This window comes from Penicillium coprophilum, assembly GCF_028826855.1.
Source record: "Penicillium coprophilum strain IBT 35676 chromosome Unknown utg000004l_segment0_segment0, whole genome shotgun sequence".
NCBI classification, from domain to species: domain Eukaryota; kingdom Fungi; phylum Ascomycota; class Eurotiomycetes; order Eurotiales; family Aspergillaceae; genus Penicillium; species Penicillium coprophilum.
This window is the reverse complement of record NW_026622723.1, coordinates 1641808-1661133: the sequence shown is the minus strand read 5'-3', so window position 1 is coordinate 1661133 and position 19326 is coordinate 1641808. Positions and strand designations below refer to the sequence as shown.

The 19326-nt window shown below is 49.5% G+C and overlaps 7 protein-coding genes across 7 annotated transcripts; 3 read left to right on the top strand and 4 right to left on the bottom strand.

Annotated features, from left to right (window-relative positions):
• Nucleotides 1-447: 447 nt before the first annotated feature.
• On the bottom strand, nt 448-2909 carry N7500_005046 (putative C6 transcription factor (Leu3); the record flags this gene model as incomplete). Its single annotated transcript, XM_056676191.1, has 7 exons — nt 448-761; nt 817-935; nt 989-1343; nt 1399-1667; nt 1726-2163; nt 2217-2650; nt 2721-2909. 7 exons carry the CDS (start codon nt 2907-2909, stop codon nt 448-450), a joined length of 2118 nt encoding a protein of 705 aa, XP_056531191.1.
• A 950-nt stretch (nt 2910-3859) lies between these two features.
• Nucleotides 3860-6046, top strand: N7500_005045 (uncharacterized protein; the record flags this gene model as incomplete). Its single annotated transcript, XM_056676190.1, has 2 exons — nt 3860-4364; nt 4416-6046. The coding sequence occupies 2 exons, from the start codon at nt 3860-3862 to the stop codon at nt 6044-6046; spliced, it is 2136 nt and encodes a 711-aa protein (XP_056531190.1).
• Nucleotides 6047-6129: 83 nt separating this feature from the next.
• Nucleotides 6130-6792, top strand: N7500_005044 (uncharacterized protein; the record flags this gene model as incomplete). The annotated part of the gene is made up of 4 exons (XM_056676189.1): nt 6130-6141; nt 6201-6233; nt 6293-6367; nt 6643-6792. 4 exons carry the CDS (start codon nt 6130-6132, stop codon nt 6790-6792), a joined length of 270 nt encoding a protein of 89 aa, XP_056531189.1.
• A 952-nt stretch (nt 6793-7744) lies between these two features.
• Nucleotides 7745-9316, bottom strand: N7500_005043 (putative C2H2 finger domain protein; the record flags this gene model as incomplete). The annotated part of the gene is made up of 2 exons (XM_056676188.1): nt 7745-8585; nt 8763-9316. The coding sequence occupies 2 exons, from the start codon at nt 9314-9316 to the stop codon at nt 7745-7747; spliced, it is 1395 nt and encodes a 464-aa protein (XP_056531188.1).
• A 1718-nt stretch (nt 9317-11034) lies between these two features.
• On the top strand, nt 11035-12369 carry N7500_005042 (putative nicotinamide N-methyltransferase; the record flags this gene model as incomplete). Its single annotated transcript, XM_056676187.1, has 3 exons — nt 11035-11054; nt 11204-11736; nt 11828-12369. The coding sequence occupies 3 exons, from the start codon at nt 11035-11037 to the stop codon at nt 12367-12369; spliced, it is 1095 nt and encodes a 364-aa protein (XP_056531187.1).
• Nucleotides 12370-12600: 231 nt separating this feature from the next.
• On the bottom strand, nt 12601-13806 carry N7500_005041 (putative S-adenosylmethionine-dependent methyltransferase; the record flags this gene model as incomplete). The annotated part of the gene is made up of 2 exons (XM_056676186.1): nt 12601-13537; nt 13748-13806. 2 exons carry the CDS (start codon nt 13804-13806, stop codon nt 12601-12603), a joined length of 996 nt encoding a protein of 331 aa, XP_056531186.1.
• Nucleotides 13807-14709: 903 nt separating this feature from the next.
• Nucleotides 14710-16632, bottom strand: dspD (putative protein-tyrosine phosphatase; the record flags this gene model as incomplete). Its single annotated transcript, XM_056676185.1, has 1 exon — nt 14710-16632. One exon carries the CDS (start codon nt 16630-16632, stop codon nt 14710-14712), a length of 1923 nt encoding a protein of 640 aa, XP_056531185.1.
• Between the last annotated feature and the right edge of the window lie 2694 nt (nt 16633-19326).

Genomic DNA, 19326 nt, shown 5'->3' with positions numbered 1-19326 from the left:
AAACAATAGGCAAAGAAAATATGGACAAGAAGGGCGAGCAATTGAGATTATATAGATTTCGTCCAGTAGAAAAGGATGAAATGAGAGAAAAGCAATAATATCACCATGTCAGGCTAGGATTGCTTCTACGGAGCGAATCTGAGCCTACAAAAAGCCACAAAAATAACTCAGTGTGATATACCTACATAATGTACCGGACTTTATAATTGCAGACTATACTCTGGATTTTTTCAGACAAGGAGTTCTGGCCAAATATAGCATCATATTGGAAAGAAACCCAAAAGAAATATAGACGGATATAGAAAGAACATAGAACTCACTGGGAAGTATCAGCGATAGAATGTGTGGTATAATGATACAAGACAATGCAAGCCACGCCTGCAACCTTGAGGGGGAAAAGCAAAAAAAAAGAAGCCAGAACGCCAAGTAATTATTAGGCAGGCCAATCTATACAATGCCCTGGGATTCTATCCCACCCATTGTGGAGTATGAATAAGGCAAGTCTACCAAGCCGTCAAGCAGCCAGTTCAACGGATCGAAGACTTCGTAATTAGGTTCAATGAAGCCACTTGGGAGTCCACTGGGTTGGGTTGTAGATGGTTGAATCCCAAGACTGGCCTGAGATAGCAGGGGTGCAGGGGCAAGGCTTGGATCGTTCCCAGAGATTCCAGGGGTTAGTGTAGATGTGTGTGCAGGCCCGACAGATGAAGTGGCCGAAGAGTCGGCTGCCGAGTCAGGATTTGTTGGATTTTTCAAATAGGCTATAATGGAGGGTCAGAGATGTATGTATACCTGAGATTATAAAGGGGTACTGACCTTCAATGTTTCGGCCCTTCGTTCTGGCATCCTCCCGCCAGCGCCATACAGAATCGAAAAGCAGGGACATGCTCATTCGGCAGCGTACCTTGAGTCGCAGGGAGTCATCAACATCGGTACTATTGTTAGACCGGTGAGTCGCCCCTCCCAATCTCCACATCTGAGCCAAAACTTCAGCAAGCCGTTCGGGCAGGTCATTGCTGGATGCTGACACCCCCGGATGGCCCATATTGTACGGTTGAATAGGTTCCTGGTATATTCCATGTCTATGTGAGAAGCGAAGAAGCTCTTGCAGAGCTTCAGAAGAGTGCAACCGGCGGCAACCATCATCTGGTAGACATAGTATGGGGTGTAAGAGAGAACCGGGCCGACGTCAGTCTCGAGGTTCAGAACGACCTCGAGGAATGTCGTCGTCGCGACATACAAAGATAAGAGGCGTTCGCGATAATTCTTAGTAGTTGGCTCATCAAAGAATGCCGAAAGGTGCAAATGAAGGTTAGCAGCACGGAGGAACAAGTCAGTAATACCTGGAATCGTTAGTCATGCATCCTATGTATCCCAACTTGAAGCTTGGAAGCTTACAGTCATTCTGCGGTTTAAGTTGTTCTTCCAACTCCTCAAAGTCTCGCGACAAAAAGGTAATCATCGTTGAGCGTTCATGGTCGCTGGTTAAACCAACCGGATCACGTCGATTTGTGTAAAGCGCTCGGGTGACTCTGTCACAAAACTTCTCGATCTCCAATCTTGGCCTTATATCTTCAGGCAGCTTGAAGTTCGGGTCTAGCGAATCGCTCGAGGACAATGTCCAATCGTAAAGAGTGGATGATGGCTGTCCATAGCCGGTGGAAACTCTGCAAAGTAAAACATGAGATAAAGGCGAGCAGTAATTTACTGCGGGTTTGTACATACCTTTGAGCAACAATATTGCAAATCGCCCAAGTTCGCACCTTATCCTTCAACTCATCTTCAATCAGTTCCACTCGGAATTTGCTAAAGTCCTGGGTGTGTGAAGGCCGGTGGAGACCAAGCTGCATAGCAACCTGTACCATCATTCCACATAGCATGAAGGTCGGATCTGTTGAGGTGCTGCTTGTCGGGAACGGCCATGAGCAAAGTAGAGCGAGGGCCTTCACAACATGATAGCTCTGAGGAATATCTGCTAGAGTGCTCCAGACCAGGCGGGTGACGGGACCAGCGAGGGAGTTTAACAAATTTGAATCGCCTTGATAGCGTCGCGCACCGACACTGATGACTATCCAGAAAAGCAACGAAGAGGAGCTATAATAATCCTCGGGGGACTGGTTTCGGTCCAAGAATGGAAGGAAAGGGTGGTAGTATGTGAAGAATCTGGCAGAAACAAGTTAGGATCCATCACGAGGACTTGACAGATTAGGACTCACATATTAAACAGTTCTGCCACTTTTTCGGGGACAACCATAACATCCTCAATTCGTTTGATTTGTCCACCATTCCTCATGAAGTTGGCGCCATCGAAGCCAGAACGAAGGTCCAGGAGGGACGCAACAGCTTCTTGGGATCCCATGTACTGATCTGCGGACATGGCTGATGGGGTTTGATAGACTGCAGGACTGACTTGACTCGATTCTTGCTTGGGAGTCAATTGTCCTGCGGTCAATGCTCGTTGCTGTGACATTCCAGGGACAGATTGGCCACTAGCAATCTGCTTCCTGAGCTCCATTATTTCCCTTTCCATTTCCGCATTTCGGCTGCGCTTCCCAACACGCTTGAAGTTGGATTCAATTTTACAGTCAAGCCTCAGTCGACGGCATCGCGAACAATCGGTCCATGGATCTTGAATAACATCGCACCGGAGCTGTGGCAATCCGAAAAGGTTAGTCAAACCGAAGAATCGCGAGAACTTTGCAGTGATAAACTAAACCTACTTTCTGTTGTCGACATTCATTGCAAGCGCGCTTCACTGGCTGGCGTCGCTTTTCCTCGCGCGCATCATTATCATCCATATCTTCCATACTCCCCGGAGAACTGTCGATCCCCGCAATTGCCATATTGCGTTTGCGACCATGCACGCCATCGGCGGCAACTGAGACTGGCAACTGATTTACACCCGCCATTACGGGACTGGTGCCAATAGGAGCATTATCAACGCTCGAAATCGGTTCAAGAGTTTGGGCCTGGCCCTCTCCGATGCCGTTCGATCGCCCGAGAGAAGCCAGGCTGGATGACGTTTTTGCTGGTCGAGAACTCTGTTTTGAACGGCGAAAGAGCTTTGAACGGATTCACGGACACCGTTGAGTCTCGATCCAGGTATTGCAATTTGGTTTGATCCTTTCCTTTGCCTTGTCTTTCTCCAACAAACCAATCTCAACTTTCTTTGGTTTCTCACTCGGTGAGCGCACTTCTTCCCGGAATATCGATGACTCAGCACAGAGGGGCTTACCACGTGACTCTATATGGCTCCATATCCCACGTGACAGTAGACGGGGCTGTACATGGAAATTACTATTTTCATGTCATCATCAATACGAAGTACAAGCATATGAAATCAAGACTAGAAAGACACTAGAACCTCATGCTCACAAAATGCAGTGCATCTCCCCACTTGATCAGCAAAAAGTAAGCCTTGGGGCCGGACAAAAGCCACCCAGGCAGCAAGGCAGTGCAATCGCGCCCGGCTCCGCCCTAGATTTTGTATCCAATCCAGTATGGGATTGAACAAGATGTTTTCAGATCATTGGCTTGGAAATATAAAAGCCCTTCCTTCTCCATAAAAGCTTTGTATTCCGAGGAGGCTTGGCCAAATGTGGTATAGGTCTGAACTATCCGGGGCAATTAGTGGCCATCATCCTCGTTACATCTCGTCTAACTTGTCCATTTCAGGCAATGAAAGATCAGGGAGGTAAAACGCCCTGCTGACTTGGCTTCATCGGACTGTACGGAGTACTCGGATATGAATGGGATACTTAGTGCTCACTAACTAATATAAAACCCAGCCCGACCACACCTGTCAGACCCCAATAACTTACATCTTCTTTATAACATACTACCTCTATCAAATGCCAATATGGGCGTGTCAACGGATAAAAAACCCAAAGACGCACCCAATCAATCGGAGGCTCTCAGCGAGTCTTCCAGTGAGCGACCACCTTCCTATTCCGCCGACAAGGTCGAGCAGCCGCCATTAGCATTGCCACAGTTGCATCTGGGGCCCCCAACGTCTTCTTCAACTACCGTCACTCGCGATCAGTGCGTTGCACACCTCAAGCTTCTGGCTGTGTTCGCAGACCTGCGAGATACTATCTCTAGTGACGATGGCCTCTTTGGGATCAACGATGCCGAAGCTGAGCGATTCCCAGATTCGCTGAATGAAGCGCGGGCTCGTATTCGCGAAAAGCGCTGGGCCGTATATACAGCGCGTGCGGTTGATCGATATACCAAGTGGTGGTCTATTGGCCTTCCCCGGTCAAGGCCGATGGCAACTATCAGTGACTTGGAGGATATTGACTATGAAAATATCATTAACTGTGATACAGTAGTTGCATGGAGCCAGGACAATCTACCCCCGCTAGGTAAGTGTAATAATTCTAAGGCGAAAAGGCCGTCGACTAATTACTCTATAGATATCTTAATGGTCTGGCATGCTCATTCGTTGAATCCCCGGAACTTCCTTGAGGATTGCATTCGATATGGTAAAATTAGCACCTGGGCAACGGGATTCCCATGGGAAGTGATAGATAGCTGCATCAACAACCATACTCTCGAGTATACGGTTTCCGAACAAGCCCAGAATCAGTTCGAGGAAAAAATGAATCTCAAGTGGAACAATCTGCATGACCAGCCAACCAAGGAGGTTAATTGCCCGTGCTGCCAAAAAGTAAACACTGTCCCGTGGACAGATGCTTACTTTGGGGACACTGTTGCTAACGCCTTCAAATTTGGCAATGGCTACGCCGATAATTCATTTGAAGTGAAATGCGTCGGCTGTGACCACATCATCGACCACGGCCGGCTCAAGGTGGCAAAGTTCCGAAAAGACCTTTCAGAAACCCTTTACGATGGATTCCCTATGCCCGGGGCGTTCACCAACCTCCAAGGAATTCCCGAGGGCCCAAAGGTTCGATTCACTCACCGGGCCATCCGGTATATGTTATTCCCCACACGAGTCCTCCAGGCTGCCGGAAAGAGCTTGATGGAATTCACTGATGGCCGAGTGGATTGGTGTCAGAACGTCACCCGCCTGAGGGAGGAACTCGAAACCAAGCTACGCGATCAAAAGATTTTGACGAACGCGCATGGTACCAGCCACACTGTTATCCGGCCTGCCGAGAAGATTCACTTCCGACGAATGATGTCTCGATACTGGGATAATCTCGGTCCCTTCGCGCTAGACCTTGTGGGCGCCGTGATCAGACAAGGTACCTTCGTAGATAAGATGGACCAAATTGACTGGCTGCACTCGCCCACAGTCTTCGACACCATGGACCGGCTGATCAAAAAGTACGAAGTGTTCTTCCAGATCATGATGGATTACCCAAAGAATATGGCCGTGCCCACACTGGACGTCGACCTGGCCTGGCACACACACCAACTCAGCCCATCGTGGTATTATAGATACAGCACCCTCAAGTCAACAGCTACTGGACTTCGCGTATTCATCGACCACGACGATAAAGTCGACGAGGGAAAACTCTCCGACGGCTTTGCCTGGACCAGCAAAATGTACCGCCGTGCCACCGACGGCGGCATATATAGCGAATGCACCTGCTGGTACTGCGAGGCGACACGAACACCAGACCTGTACGACCGCTTGATCACTGTTGGCTCGGCCTCTCGCGCCCGAGCCGCTGCAGATCTCTTGCACGATCGCCCCGATATATCGTCCGACCCAAACAAAAACCCGCATATCTCTTCTCACAACGCTGTCCGGCCAACAAACCTGTCCGATTCGACTGAGAAGGCTGGCGCTCTGAAATATATGCGTTTACAAAGCAGCTACCAAAAGGCAGCTCGACGTGCCCAGAAGCGTGGCCGTCAGCGATCCGACTCCAAGTCATCTAATAATCAAGCCGACATTTATCCCTACTACATGCCTTATGCATATGGGTACCCGATCGTGGTGCCATATTATGGACCGTACATGATGGACCCATCCATCAACTGTGATTCGTACGCAAGTAACCCTGGCTGCATGAATGTCGTTGCAGGCGCCGCTGGAAACTGTTGTGCCGGCACGTGTGGTAAGTTCTTCTGACACCCTTGGAGAAGTATTACGTGAAACTGACTGGTCAAAAGGTGGTGCCGCAGCCGCAGGTAGCTGCGCAGGGGGCAATGGTAATGGAGGATGCAGTAAGTCTCTCAATGAACTTCGGTATACTACAATCAATGCTAATGTGTTTTCTGTATAGGCAGTGGCGCTTGCGGAGGAGGAGGAGGTGGTGGTAAGTCTTCTTCATTGACTTCGATAGAAATATTTGCACATACTGACTTGGTTACTTAGACGGCGGCGGCGGCGGTGGTTGTGGAGGAGGTGGAGGAGGAGGCTGTGGTGGTGGAGGTGGAGGAGGGGGTTGTGGTGGAGGTGGAGGTGGATGCTAATCCAAAGACTGCTAATACCCCTGTTTCTTTATTTGTTTCTGCTGTTTTTATACTTGTGCTTCATTCCTTGATTGCTTAACGAACTAGCTCAAGTTATGCTTATTGCTCATGACTCCAGAATGCACATGATATCCTTGATACCGTTTCGCCATTGTCTTGATTAAACTTCACCATTACTATATATGCCGTTGGGTGCTAAGTTGCTTTGAAGAATGCCAGATTCATCGAGCTCACGCTTTTTGGATTGAGGAGGAGGAGGAGGAGGAGGAGGAGGAGGAGGAGGAGGAGGAGGAGGAGGAGGAGGAGAGATCTATGTATGTTGACCTGTGGTCTAGAAAATGCCATATGGATACTCAGTTTGGCACATCCCAACACCTCACTAACGTATTAGAACACAATTGAATCATTAACAACAAGAAATCTGTATTATTCTGCAACTGCTCTGCCGGAGACCACGGCGGACTCTCCCCAAAAGAGATCAACACCTATAATAGTTTATATTAGAGCCGGGTTGTCGCACATTGAACTTCATGTTTCATCCTGTGTCTTCATCTATGACGAAAGAGAGATTCCACAAAAAAAAAAAGCTGGACCTCTACCCCGTAGTGGGTCGTTGAGTCCCCGCCTATGATGTTCAGGTACGTTGATACAAAAATGACATAAGGATCTACATTCTAGAACAATATACGTTCATGAGATATATTCATTGTATGCCCCGTCCGAGGGTTAGTTGAGTTCACAAGAGTGAGGGGCCATAGGCGAGAGATATAGAAGAGATTGGGAAAGGAGACAGAGGGAAAAGAACGGACGAGATACACATATGGGAAAAGTAGGGAAGCGGATCGTAGAATTTGTGGGTTTGGTATATATGTGCGAGGTGAGAGACCAAAACAGAACAAAAAAAAAAAAGACAAACGAGAAGCATAGAGGACATGGAAGTGTGTCATGTCCTTATGGATATAAGTATTTAATGGGGATAATAAGTATGCGCCGGCCATACGGAGTAGGCCATTTATGGGGGTTTCCAGAATAAGCCGCAAAACAGGACACAAAGAAAAAAAAAGCACAAAGCGGGCCAAGGAGACATGATTGATACATGGGATCTCAAAAGGTAGAGAAAAAAGGTCCCGAGAATTGTGAAACACTTCAGTTGAGAAAAGAGCACTGAACGATTATTCGACATGAGCTCTATTCTCCACCTGGAGTGGTTATAAACATGTAAACAAGAAGGTTCAAAAAATTCGCTCAAGCTCGTACATGAGAATCGTGAAGGGGTCATTCGACATCAGCCGATTTGACCCAGGAATTGGGTTGGAGGTACGCAGACGCGCAGACGCAGAGGCCAACGGAAGATTTACTCTTCCATGTGGCCAAAGACACCGCCATCGTCGTCATCGACCGGCGCGGAGCGGTTACCAAAGTCTACATCGGCGTTGCGACGTTGACGGGATTTCTGGGCATCCTCATTACCGGCAGTCCGAGCCTCACGCTCATCCGACACCTTGTAAGACAGCGACGGGTTGAGCGATCGGGCCAGGAAAATGTTGACCTCGGAGTCTCGGCGAGCGAACTCCTCTGAGGGGCGTGATCGAGGGGAGAAGAGACCCTGGTTGCTCGGGTGGCTGCCTGAGTCCAAGTAGCGCGCCGGCAGTGGAGGCACTGGTGGCACGTCGGGGGTCATGGAGACAGGCCCCGTGCGAGGAGTCCCAAAATTGCACAGGCCGATGGCCGCCGCAAGATCTGCCTCATCATCCTCGTGTAACCGGGTGTCCGCAGTCGAGGGACGGGTGTCGATGCTCGAGTGGCGGAAGTGGGAGAATGTAGGCGAGTGCAGCGGAGCACTTTCGTTGTACGAGCTGGAGGGAATGGACTGGTAGGAACGAGAGAAAGCGGAGGCGTTGCTTACGCTGGGGCGTTTGGCCCACTGTGCCGGCATGCCGGACATCTCGAAGTCGTCATCATCCTCCGAGTCCATTGGGGGCGGCGTGGTCTCAGTGGAACTGATGCCATCTCGCATTTCAGACAGGGCGTCGGGCGATCCAGACGATAATTCCGACTCCAACTCGGCGGACTCATCGGGTGGATCATCGTGGTTCATGGTAACCAAAACGGAGGCGGCCTCCAGCAGTTGAACCTGCTGATGCTTGGAGATAAGAAGCTTCGAAGTAACGGACCATGCTGGGTCGTGTTCCCACCTAAGATACCACGGGAAAAAGACACGTCAATCAAATGTTGCTGAAAGGGATGGAAGAAAGGGGAGCAATGACGAATGGGGAGTTGAATAACCACGAGGGCGACCTGCACAGAGCCGACGTGGCGCATATTCCCGATCGAGCTAGAGGAAGACGGCCGAGCGGTAGGGGGATACACACATATGCTTAGACAAGCAGCTGCCATGCTTATACCCTTTCCCGCAGCGATCGCAACGTATGGCCGTCGAGGCACGCTTCCCTTCGGTCTTGAGTTGGGCACCTTCACTGGCTCGGCGGTTTCGGTTCTTGGGCTTGCCATCAGAGTGGTCTGAGCCCGGAGAACCTTTGCGAGCGACCGGTGATTCCTGACTGGGGCTGTTGATGCTACGGGAGAGGTAGGAACTGAAGCCAGATACGTTTCCGACGGAGCCGGACTCCTGGCCCTTGCGGCCGGCGAGGCTGCGGCGGTGCGCACCCATAGGGAGCGAGGTAGCCTCCCCATCCTCCATGGAGGCAGCGACTGCGGCGGCAGCATTGGCAGCGGCGGTGGTGACACTCTTTCGGCGAGTTACCCGGTGGTTTGGATTGAGAGCACCGAGCGAGATCGAATGCGCGTGTTGATGCCGCTGGCTCGGATTGGGGAGAGGGCGCGACATGGATAATTCCTGTGAATGGCCCAAAGAGGCCGCTACATTAGTCTGGTCCAAAGAGAAAGTGGTAGGCAAGATTGCCATGTTGGACACCTACCTTGAATGAGGCCATGGTAAGAAAAAAAAGGTAGGAAGCTTCCAATGGAATTGATCGTCTAGGACAGTTGCCCTCAATTCAGGGAAGATGAAATAAGGCAGAGTTCCGGGACGGAGATGTAGAGGTAAAGAGCAATGCGAGTAGAAATGAGGAAAGGGAACCAAAAAAATGTGAAGGAATCCAAAAAAAGAAATGTGGAAGGGGAAAAAAAGAGAAAGGAGAGAAAGAGGGCCGGTATGAGCCAAAATCGCTCAGGTTTGCGGGGGCCTTTCCCTTTGAGCATGCGGGGGGGAAAAGAGGCGATCACCGGTCACACATACACTTGGTATTTTTACTAACTTGGAAGTTATATATGACTTGGGACTATGACAATCTCTCTTACTTTGCTACTTGGCTACGTTGCGATAGATTCCTATATCCTTCAAATTGTCCAAGGGTCGCGATGACTCTGAGAGTAGAGTGGATCCACTTATCTAAAGACATACATAATGTTCAAACCCTTTGAAAGCGAATTCTCCTATGGCGAATGTTGGGCATAATCTTTTTTTTTTATCAATGTCTTATAATACCTGGCGCTCGGATGGCGTTCCAGGGGAAGGGTAGTGCCATGGATCCAGGCTCAGGATATAAAAAAAATATTATTTCAATTCTGGATAGATCAAGGTTATTATATAACATTCAACTCTTACAATGATATCCGTGAACAAAAAAAAAATTCTCAGTTGCCTGACGATCAACTAGGGTCACAAGATTGAACAACTGGACTCTGGGTCCAAGTACCAATCAAGTTACTTGGTTCCCACCCGGGTCATGACGACTATGTATTGATAGGAGATGACCACAAGAACCTGAACTAGTGTGACTTGGAAAGTACCAGTTTCCCATGTATCGACCAGATCACCTGCATAGCATCGGCCGGTCTAGTACGTGAAAGACCAATGGACGTGGTGGAGCCAATGATGTCATCTGGGCTTAGTCAATGGAATCACCTGATAACGGATACGGATATAAATTATATAATTTCGATTTCCCTTCTGAGTATAGACTTTGTTACGGACAGGAACATAGGGAGTACGGAGTACGGAGTATGGAGTTCAGGAAGTACATCATCTGTGCTGTGGCAAAGAATTGTGGCTTATCGTCTAGCGCAAGGCAACATCCGTCCCTTCCTGGAACCCGTGGACAAGTGTCAGTTAGGTAATCGCTCAGGTCACCATAACTATCCTACGATCAGGTCGCGCCATCTCGCACGCTAACGCCTGCAAGAGAGGATCATTACTCCGAGCGTCACACTACCCTGTTGCGCACGAGCACTTGGGCGGAATTATTTTTGGCGCCCTTCAGGGCCTGCGCAATAGGAGGGCCATTGAACCCCCTGGTCTTTCTTGATTCTGGCACATTCCTAATGTTCCTGGCCCGCCATTCTTGCCCTGCGGCTGAGGCCCTCGGGACATTCCTCTTGTTAGTATCATTGGGCTAAAAAGTCAGATCATTGTCGATCCAATTCTCAAAGCTGCCGGGAGGTACCGTAGCTGCTGAAATTATTTTATGCCAACTTATTTTTTTTTTACAACGGAAACACAACCAGTCCAATGCAAATGAATTTCATATGCCCCATTATTCTTTTTCTCCATTTCTGTGTTCGCATGACGTGGTCGGACCCCCAGGGCTGAAAAGCGCCGAGGTGGAGGCAATCTTACCTAATATGTCAAACAGTGCAAACATGTAAGAAAATCCTCATTGGAGATAAGAGCGATAAAGATCAGACCCATGGATCCCGATCGCGACAGCCTCACATAATAGGCCAATTGACTTTTCAATCCAAACTTCCGGAAGTCTACGTTGCATGCCGACGCATCCAATACCATAAACAGCGCCAAAAGACTCCCTTCCAAACCGCAGCAATGCTTCATTCACGTCTACGACCCCTCCCCCGCCGCAACCACCCCACCACACCCAGCGCACCAGCACCAGAATTCCAAAATCAAGACGCCAACAGCGAACCCGACGAAGAACCCGAAGATCTCTTCGGTGCATTCCCTCCCCCACCTCTTCCCAGACGACGCTCCTTCCTTCCACGGCGACCCAGGCCAACACCTCCTCTACAGCTCCCCGCGCTATGGCGACCTCAACATCATGGTCCCCAGCTACCCGAGCTCAAGCCAAAGCCAGAAACGCTCCGAAGAGATCGCCGCAGGCCAAGCCAAGCCAGATGGCTCAGTGAACCAAGTCGACGAGGGACGCAAGCTCTTTGCGCATTTCCTCTGGAGCGCGGCGATGGTCGTTGCAGAGGGTGTCGAGGAAGCGGATACGCCTCTAGCACCAGGTGAAACAGAGACAGAAGCGCAAAAAGAGAACCGGGAGCTGTGGGGTGTCAAGGGCGAGAGTGTGCTCGAGTTAGGAGCTGGTAAGTGGTGGCTCGACCTTTCGCATTCGGTACAGTCTATACTGTACCTCTCAACCCTCAACATCGACTAACGCATTCATATCATATATAGGCGCCGCTCTTCCCTCCGTAATCTGCGCCCTAGCCAACGCCTCAATGGTTACAGCAACTGACCATCCCTCCTCGCCTGCGTTCAGCGGTGCAATCGCTTTCAATATTGAGCACAACCTAGCGAAGCGCACGCCCGAGGTTGTGGGGAAAGTGTCCATGCATCCGCACGAATGGGGTGTGTTAGATGACTCGTTCGCGACGGCGAATAAGGGTGTCTTCACGCGCATTGTCGCGGCGGATTGTTTCTGGATGCGCTCGCAGCATGAGAACCTCGCGCGCACGATGCAGTGGTTCCTTTCGCCGGGTGGAAAGGTGTGGGTCGTTGCTGGGTTCCATACGGGGCGAGCGATCGTTGCCGGCTTCTTTGAGACGGTTGCTAAGTATGGGTTTGTGACTGAGAGGATCTATGAGAGGGATCTGGTTGCGAGGTTGGAGGATGGGGGTGAGATTCGTAGGGAATGGGCACCGGTCAGGGAAGGGGAGGGTACGGAGAACCAGAAGAGGTGGTGTGTTATTGCTGTCCTGAAGAGGAAGGGAGAGTAAGTTATACTTGTGACTTTGATGATGGTATCAGGTGCATTTTTGAGCGATCTATCATTTTGCATGATGAGATGACGAGTATATATAGATGAGCATTAAATAGAGAAATCTGCCTTGGAATGATTGAAATGTTTCTGTATTATATTCAGCATATCTATACTGGCTATCTGCACTCCATTCTTTTTTGCTTGGGGGTATAGTTCGCATGGTATTCCGCAGACCCACTACTTAGTATCAAGCATCCCCAACCCTCTGGAAACACACCGTACAAACTCCCTGTCCCTCATGTCCTCCAAACCGGAACCGAGGATACTCAACACGTCCCCAAACCGCCAACCGATCTCCAGTCTTCCGATCACTAGTGAACCAATGCACCAGCTCTTCCTCAGTCCAGTTGCAGGTAGTAACCATCAAGAACCCGCCACGACGCACTAAGCGCCGAGCAATAACAGGATATCGCTCGCAGACACGAGTGGTCTTCGCATCATCAGCTAGCGAGACAGCATCGAACGTCCCCTTGTCTAGCACGATATCGAAACCACCTTCCTGGTAGGGGAACCAGGGGAGTGTTTCCTCGGAAGCAGAGGGCGATACCTCGAGACCGGTCTCAGAAAGAAGAGCCTTAGAGCCGAGGATATCCCACTCCTCAAACCGAATGGGTGTTTCTTGTTTCGGCAAATCATCAGATCCAGCCTCAGCCTCGACCTCAGCCTCTGCTTCCTCTTCATCATCCGAATCATCCTCATCCTCAGAGTCACTCCGATAAGCAGAATGCCCTTTCACACGCTGCAACTCCCTCGCAAGCTCAACACTCTGACGCGAGTAATCAACACCAACAAGATGTCCCGTATACCCACCCCTCTTCCTAAGCAGCGCAAGCATACTCCCATTCCCAGTCCCAAGATCTAAAACAGTCGGCTGGCGGCCGCCCTTTTTGTGCGCTGTATTGCGCGGCGCCAAGGGGAATGACTTGCGCGTGAGGAAGTGGAGGACTTTTTGCGGGGCGTTGTGCTCGGAGAACCAGGATGTACCAGGGTCATCTTCTTCATTTAGATCGGAAGCGGTGGATGCGGCATCGTCATCATCTTGGTCTTTGTCATTGGCATTGGGGTCTTTGCTGGGAGCTTCGTGCGAGATGTGGGCTAGTGTGCGGGCGTAGTAGGATTCCCAGCTAGATTTGGATTGTTAGTTTCCGTTTGAAGAACCGCTTGGATATCTGAGGTAATTTTATATATCAATTGGTGGCCCGATTGATCTATTGCTGCATTTGCTGTGGGAGATTTGCTGTATACAGCACTCATAGAGGGGCAGAGCGGGGTGTGGGAATTCCCCGTTCTTGCGTCGAAGAAGAGCAGAGGGTGCGGCTAGAAAGGACACATACTAGTCTTTTGTACCCAGCTCGCTAGGCGAGAGGTATGCCGGATGAGATTCTTCGGCCATTTTCGCTAATGCGGAGAGGATGTGCAAGGGAAAATTTGGGTTGGAGGCCCCGGAGTGTCCTCGGGGCTTATCGCTATCTCCGTTCTAATCAACAAATAGCCCGAAGCCACGATTTGGATCTACTAGATCTAGATTTGATGCCATACGTGTTTACAGAGTCATGCGAAACAAATGAAGCTTAACGTCGAACTCTATTGTGAGACTGCGCAAGGGGGGTATTCATCATCCAATCTTTCACCCATAAAGCATGCCACAAGGTCCAAGAGGAGCTGAGCAGCTTCATCACACGGATGCTGAACACACAGAGGAAGGCACATAAAGGCCGTATCTAAGTGGCAAGATAGACAGATAGAAGAATGACATGAAACTATCAAGCCAGAGACGAAAGCCAAAGTAAAGCAAGGCAAAAAACAAGGATCCGCCGATAATATTACAGGTACCAAGCGGAAAGAAAGCAGACAGGTCTGTTTCATCTTCCAAGACCTGGCCTTGGTATCAAAATTTGTCCGTTTTGGACACCCGAGACGCCAATGGTAAAAAAAAAAGAGAAAAGTTTCAAGCGATGGTGGCCAGTAATGGCGTTGGTAAAACCCGTAGGTTCAAATGACAAAAAGAAATATGCAGTAAGTATGCAAGTTGGAAAAAAAAATGCGATGAGCGACAGCAAAGCCTGCTTTGGTCATGAGTATCATCAAGCCAGTCATCTGATTGAGATGGGTGGAAGAAATTAATAAATGAGAATAGAAGGGTGGCATTGAGTCCCGGGGCATGATGCCCGGGTCCCCGGGGTCCCCGGGAGTGGCTGGAATGATGGTCTCCAAATCAGGAAAGAGACATGGGAAAATATGTCGGGTCATGGAATCGTTTCAAGTCTGGTCTTTAAAGGGACACAAGGTGGGGAGATCACAAGAATTCATCAATTGATCTCATGATCAGGGGCTCGCCGCCGGATGGAGGCGAGCGGGGGTCTACCAGCTCGGCGGCAGACCGCATAGCGTGGGGGATGGGAGGTGGAGAGAGAGCTGCGGAACGATCGATCCGGTGGAACGAGGGTGGCGCCAAAGGAGTTGGCGAAAAGAATTCGTGCGTCCTTGGAGAAAACATGCCACTAGAGTCTGGCGCATCACGTACAAACACATGTGTTTGAACGAGCGGGTCACAACTGCTGACGCTGCGCGGCAACCCTCGTGGCCGACCCGAGGCAGGTTCCACGGACTGAAACTTCTGTCGGAATGGGAGCGGTCGGGGGGACAGACTCCGCTTAGGGGAATAGGACTTGAACTTTTTGTAGCTACTGCTGTCGTCGCTCGTAGCGGGACGCATCGAGGTCGTTTCTGGGATAGAGAGGCAGCTGGCTGAAGGTGCCTGCGGTAGTCCGCGGAAGGATGGCCTGCTTGTTTCGTTGGACCCTGGGCGCTCAGCTTGGGCAACCTGGGGCTCTGAGCTTCGCCGACCGGTTTGGACGAACCACTCCTGGGGTGGTGGCTTAGATGTAGATCCCCGCAGCAATTTAGAGCGGAAGTCTGTGAGTTGATAGATGAGACTCATGTTCGGGCCTACCCATTGGCTGCGTCCCTTGACTGCTTCGTACATCGAGTTGAAATCCAGGTGTCGGTTTTTGTACAATCCGTAGGCAATGACCAGCGATGCTGAGCGGCTGGCGCCTAGCTGGCAATGCACGAGAACTTTCTTTCCGTCAGCGATGCGGTCGTCAATCAGCTCACATAGCGGGAGCAGGTCTTCGAGAATCTCAGAATTGTGGTCCCAACCGACATGGAGGTACTCCGGTTCTGAAGTTGTAGGACTTGAGGTAGTAGGGGTTGGCGACTCGGAATCCGAGGGTTGAAATTCCCAGGCAGACTTGAAAGAGAATTCGGAAATCGCGGTCTGGGGCTCCCCGCGGGAGAAGCGTTTCGAGGCCATGGAGGCGTTTCGCCATGTGCTCATCACTGTATCATTCCGCTCCTCCTTGCTAGCACTGAATGGGTTCACCACTTCTTTGGCAACGTTGATCACCACGTCGAATTGAGAAGCTTCCTCTGCTGTTGGCTCTAAGTACAAGTAGACACCAGAGTCGTGAATTCGGATAGGTCCATCCGGGTAGCCACGATCCTTCTTGCGGGTTGATTCGCGCGAGTCGGGGTGGTCATCCTCTTCTTCTAGACCATGGAGAACACGGTGAGAAAAGCCAGATCCGTCAACCGGCTTCAAAGTGGAGGACACATCCTCAGACGCACTAGACGAACGGCGCATACCAGGATGTGACATTAGTCGGGGAAGCTGCATACCTCCCCGTGGGGCGAACGAGGGCGATGTAATTGTTAGAAGCGAAGGTGAGGATTCTGCGTGACGCAGGGATGGAGTTGGGGGCACGGCATCAGTGATACCAGATAGCGGTTTATTGAATGTGGGGGTCTGGATGGTGAGATTGGCGCGTCGCCTCGTGCTCTTAGAAGGGATCAGGAGGGGAGATGGTGCGGCGTCGAGTGGTTTTGACGTCTCCGTCATCGATGCAGTCGCGATAGGTGGGCGAGAGTGAGATGGGGGCGGCATTCGCAATGACAAGTTCTTGAGATTACGCGCCCGTCGATTTGGGGAGTCTGAGCGCGTACTATGAGGGGTCGGCTGGGATAGGCGCGGTTCACCGACCGGCGCAAGGCGCGGAGGAAGCTCCAAGGGCCGTGTGGAAGGCATGAACTTTGGGTATGAGACAGACATAGCAAAGGGAGATTCCGGGGATGAGCTGGGAGAGATGTCACCCCCGCCGGGCGAATCAAAGGGCGAGATGGTAGTGGTCGGGGAGGACTCGGTCGATGCCGAGGTCATAGATGAAACACTTTCGCGATGGGGGAAGGAAGTGGACGTGTATTGACCGGGACATGGGTTGGGTATTGAAGAGGATGAATGGTGTTTGCTTCTTCTTTGTATCGTGGAAGGGGACCACCAAATACAGACATGAAAGACGGAAACGAGTCCGGAAAGGACGGCTGGCTGGTTTGCACTGGCATTGTCCGCGGAGCTGACACTGTGAAAGGAAGTTCCTTTCAATCCGGCTCTCAAGCTCAAGAGCTAGAATGGCATTCAAGATCAAAAGATACACCTGCTACCTGCGCAAATGGGTCTATGGGGAAGATAGTTAGATTGAATCTAGGGCAAGTGAAATGCAAGGGTGTTTGAGACTAATGATCCGATGTAAATCACAAGGAGAACGATGTGAAGAGAAAGAACATACCAGATCACAAAAGAAAAGAAAATAAGAGATGATCAAGAAGTGGTTCCTCCAGGGAACTGGAAGGAGAGAATAGATGTAGAAAGGGAAAAGGGAAAAAAAAAGGCTTGGACTCTGGAGATCAAGGTAACATACAATACAAAAAAAAAAAGGGGACCGATCCAAAAGATGGAGATAACACCAATCAGTGGCCTTTGCTCTAATTTTAGCCGCCCTGGAATGTTTAGTCGGCGTCAAACGAAGGCAAATGAGAGGCTCGATAGTGTGCCTCTTCCTACCTTAGTGTATATTATAATCTCTATCCGTATTTTATAAAACAATCCACATTCGGAAAATACGATCACTTTGTCCAGTTTTGTTCAGTCACCCTTAGGGAGACGGGATATATGGTGGAGATATACGGAGTACGGAGTATAGAATACGAAGTCAAGAATATTCCAAATCGGAAATCCCAAGTTACATTACCACGTTACGGAGTTGTCAAGACCGAATGTGAACGGGTGAACGGTGGGCTGGGCTGATCCATGGATTAGATACCATTGGACCATTCAACACTTTTAAGGAGAATCCCCAAATAGGAAGACCATGATATCTGATTGGATGACATCAGGAGGAGAAGGCTCATCCTGAAACCCCATGGATCTGGGTTTGGCATATGAAACGCACCAATTTGGCACTAGTGGGAAACTAGTGTATCTTGGCAGTTTGGGTCGATGTGGACGGGGATTAGGGTATCTTCCATTTGTATCTATACTCCATATGGAGAGGAGAGGTACATTTTAGTACATTGAATGGATCTTCAGTCTCTACTGCCGTACTCCGTATCCGGGAATTCATTGAAGCCTAAGGCCCACGTACAGTTGCAATAAAGGATCGGCCCTTTTCCACGTGGGAACAATCCTGAGACTGGATCTTCACTTTGCGATATACCGAATCTGGAGAGGATATTCCAAGGTCCAAAAATACATTATGTAACCCCAAATCTAGCTTATGCGTTAGTCCCAGATAGATGACCTCCTTTCGCCGGGGTCCTGAAATCAGGGAACTCCAGGTGTTTCACCATTTTTCTAAAAATAAGTGTGAATTGAGCAGCTTACGGGAATTCTCGTGTTTCAGACTTAAAGGACCCTCTCATTGGGTTGCACCCAAGGGCTCAATTCACTTACTCCGTGGGGAGTCCCGATCACGCCTTTGATGATTGATATCATTTGCAAATCTTATCATTTGCCCAGCCCGTCTCCAACATGAAGCTCTGCAGACTATGCCACAACTAGAAACCTAATGACTCGACAAGATGAAAATCCAGACAAAGTACCAAATGAGTCTTATTCAATACTAATTGTCCGGAGTTAGCTTAGGTAGATTGTAATTTCCACAGGAATTTGTCACGCAAATTGAGTGGCAGTGCCCAGGTTGAAGGATTTTAGATTACAAGGTAACGGAGTACATCACTATATGACCATGGCCATAGGGATCTAGACAAAGCATTATTTATGTGCCAGGACCGAAGGAATCCATGTTGTGATCTTAGCGAGACCACAAAGAATATGATGTACACTAAAATAGAGATCACTAAACAAACCCCTTTATTGGCACCTTGCTTATCTCCAAGGATAGCCCAATATTCTAACCCCGGGAGGTTGACCGCACTACTATGGAGTACTCCGTACCTTGTTGCTTGACCTTTGAACAGCATAATGAAGAACAAGTGATAACACTCAAAATACTGTTCTTGGTCCAAGCAACCTGCTTGGTATTTTACCATTCCTTCCAAGAATTCCAAGGTTGTAAGCGTATCATACTAAAATCGCATCATAAGGTAATGACGTTTGTCAACACGATAGGCCTACTCTATGTATTGTAGAGTGCAATCAAGGGTCCCCGAAGACCCCACTCCGCTTCTTCCAAGATTGAAATTGGCAAAGTAATATGCAGATACTGCCTAGGTACCTCGATATAAACTGGCAGAACTTGAAGTATACCACATAGAGCAATTTGTTTTGGAAAAAAACCGTTTCTGTCAAATTCAGTTTGTGTTTCAAAGTAACCATGGTCTTCGGTGAGGCTGAACCATGGTTCAATGCTTTGTTTTTTCCTTCTTCTTTTTCTTCTTCGTCTTCTTCTCTTCCCTTTTGCCCTTCTTTTTCCATCTCTTCACACCTCAAATTTCATGTAGAATAACTTTCCAGAGTAGGGGCTACTAGACTAGAATAGGTACATAGTGTCCAACATATTGGGTCTATAGGCCATTCAAAGTGGTAGTGTCCATTCCCAATAAGATCCTAAATAGT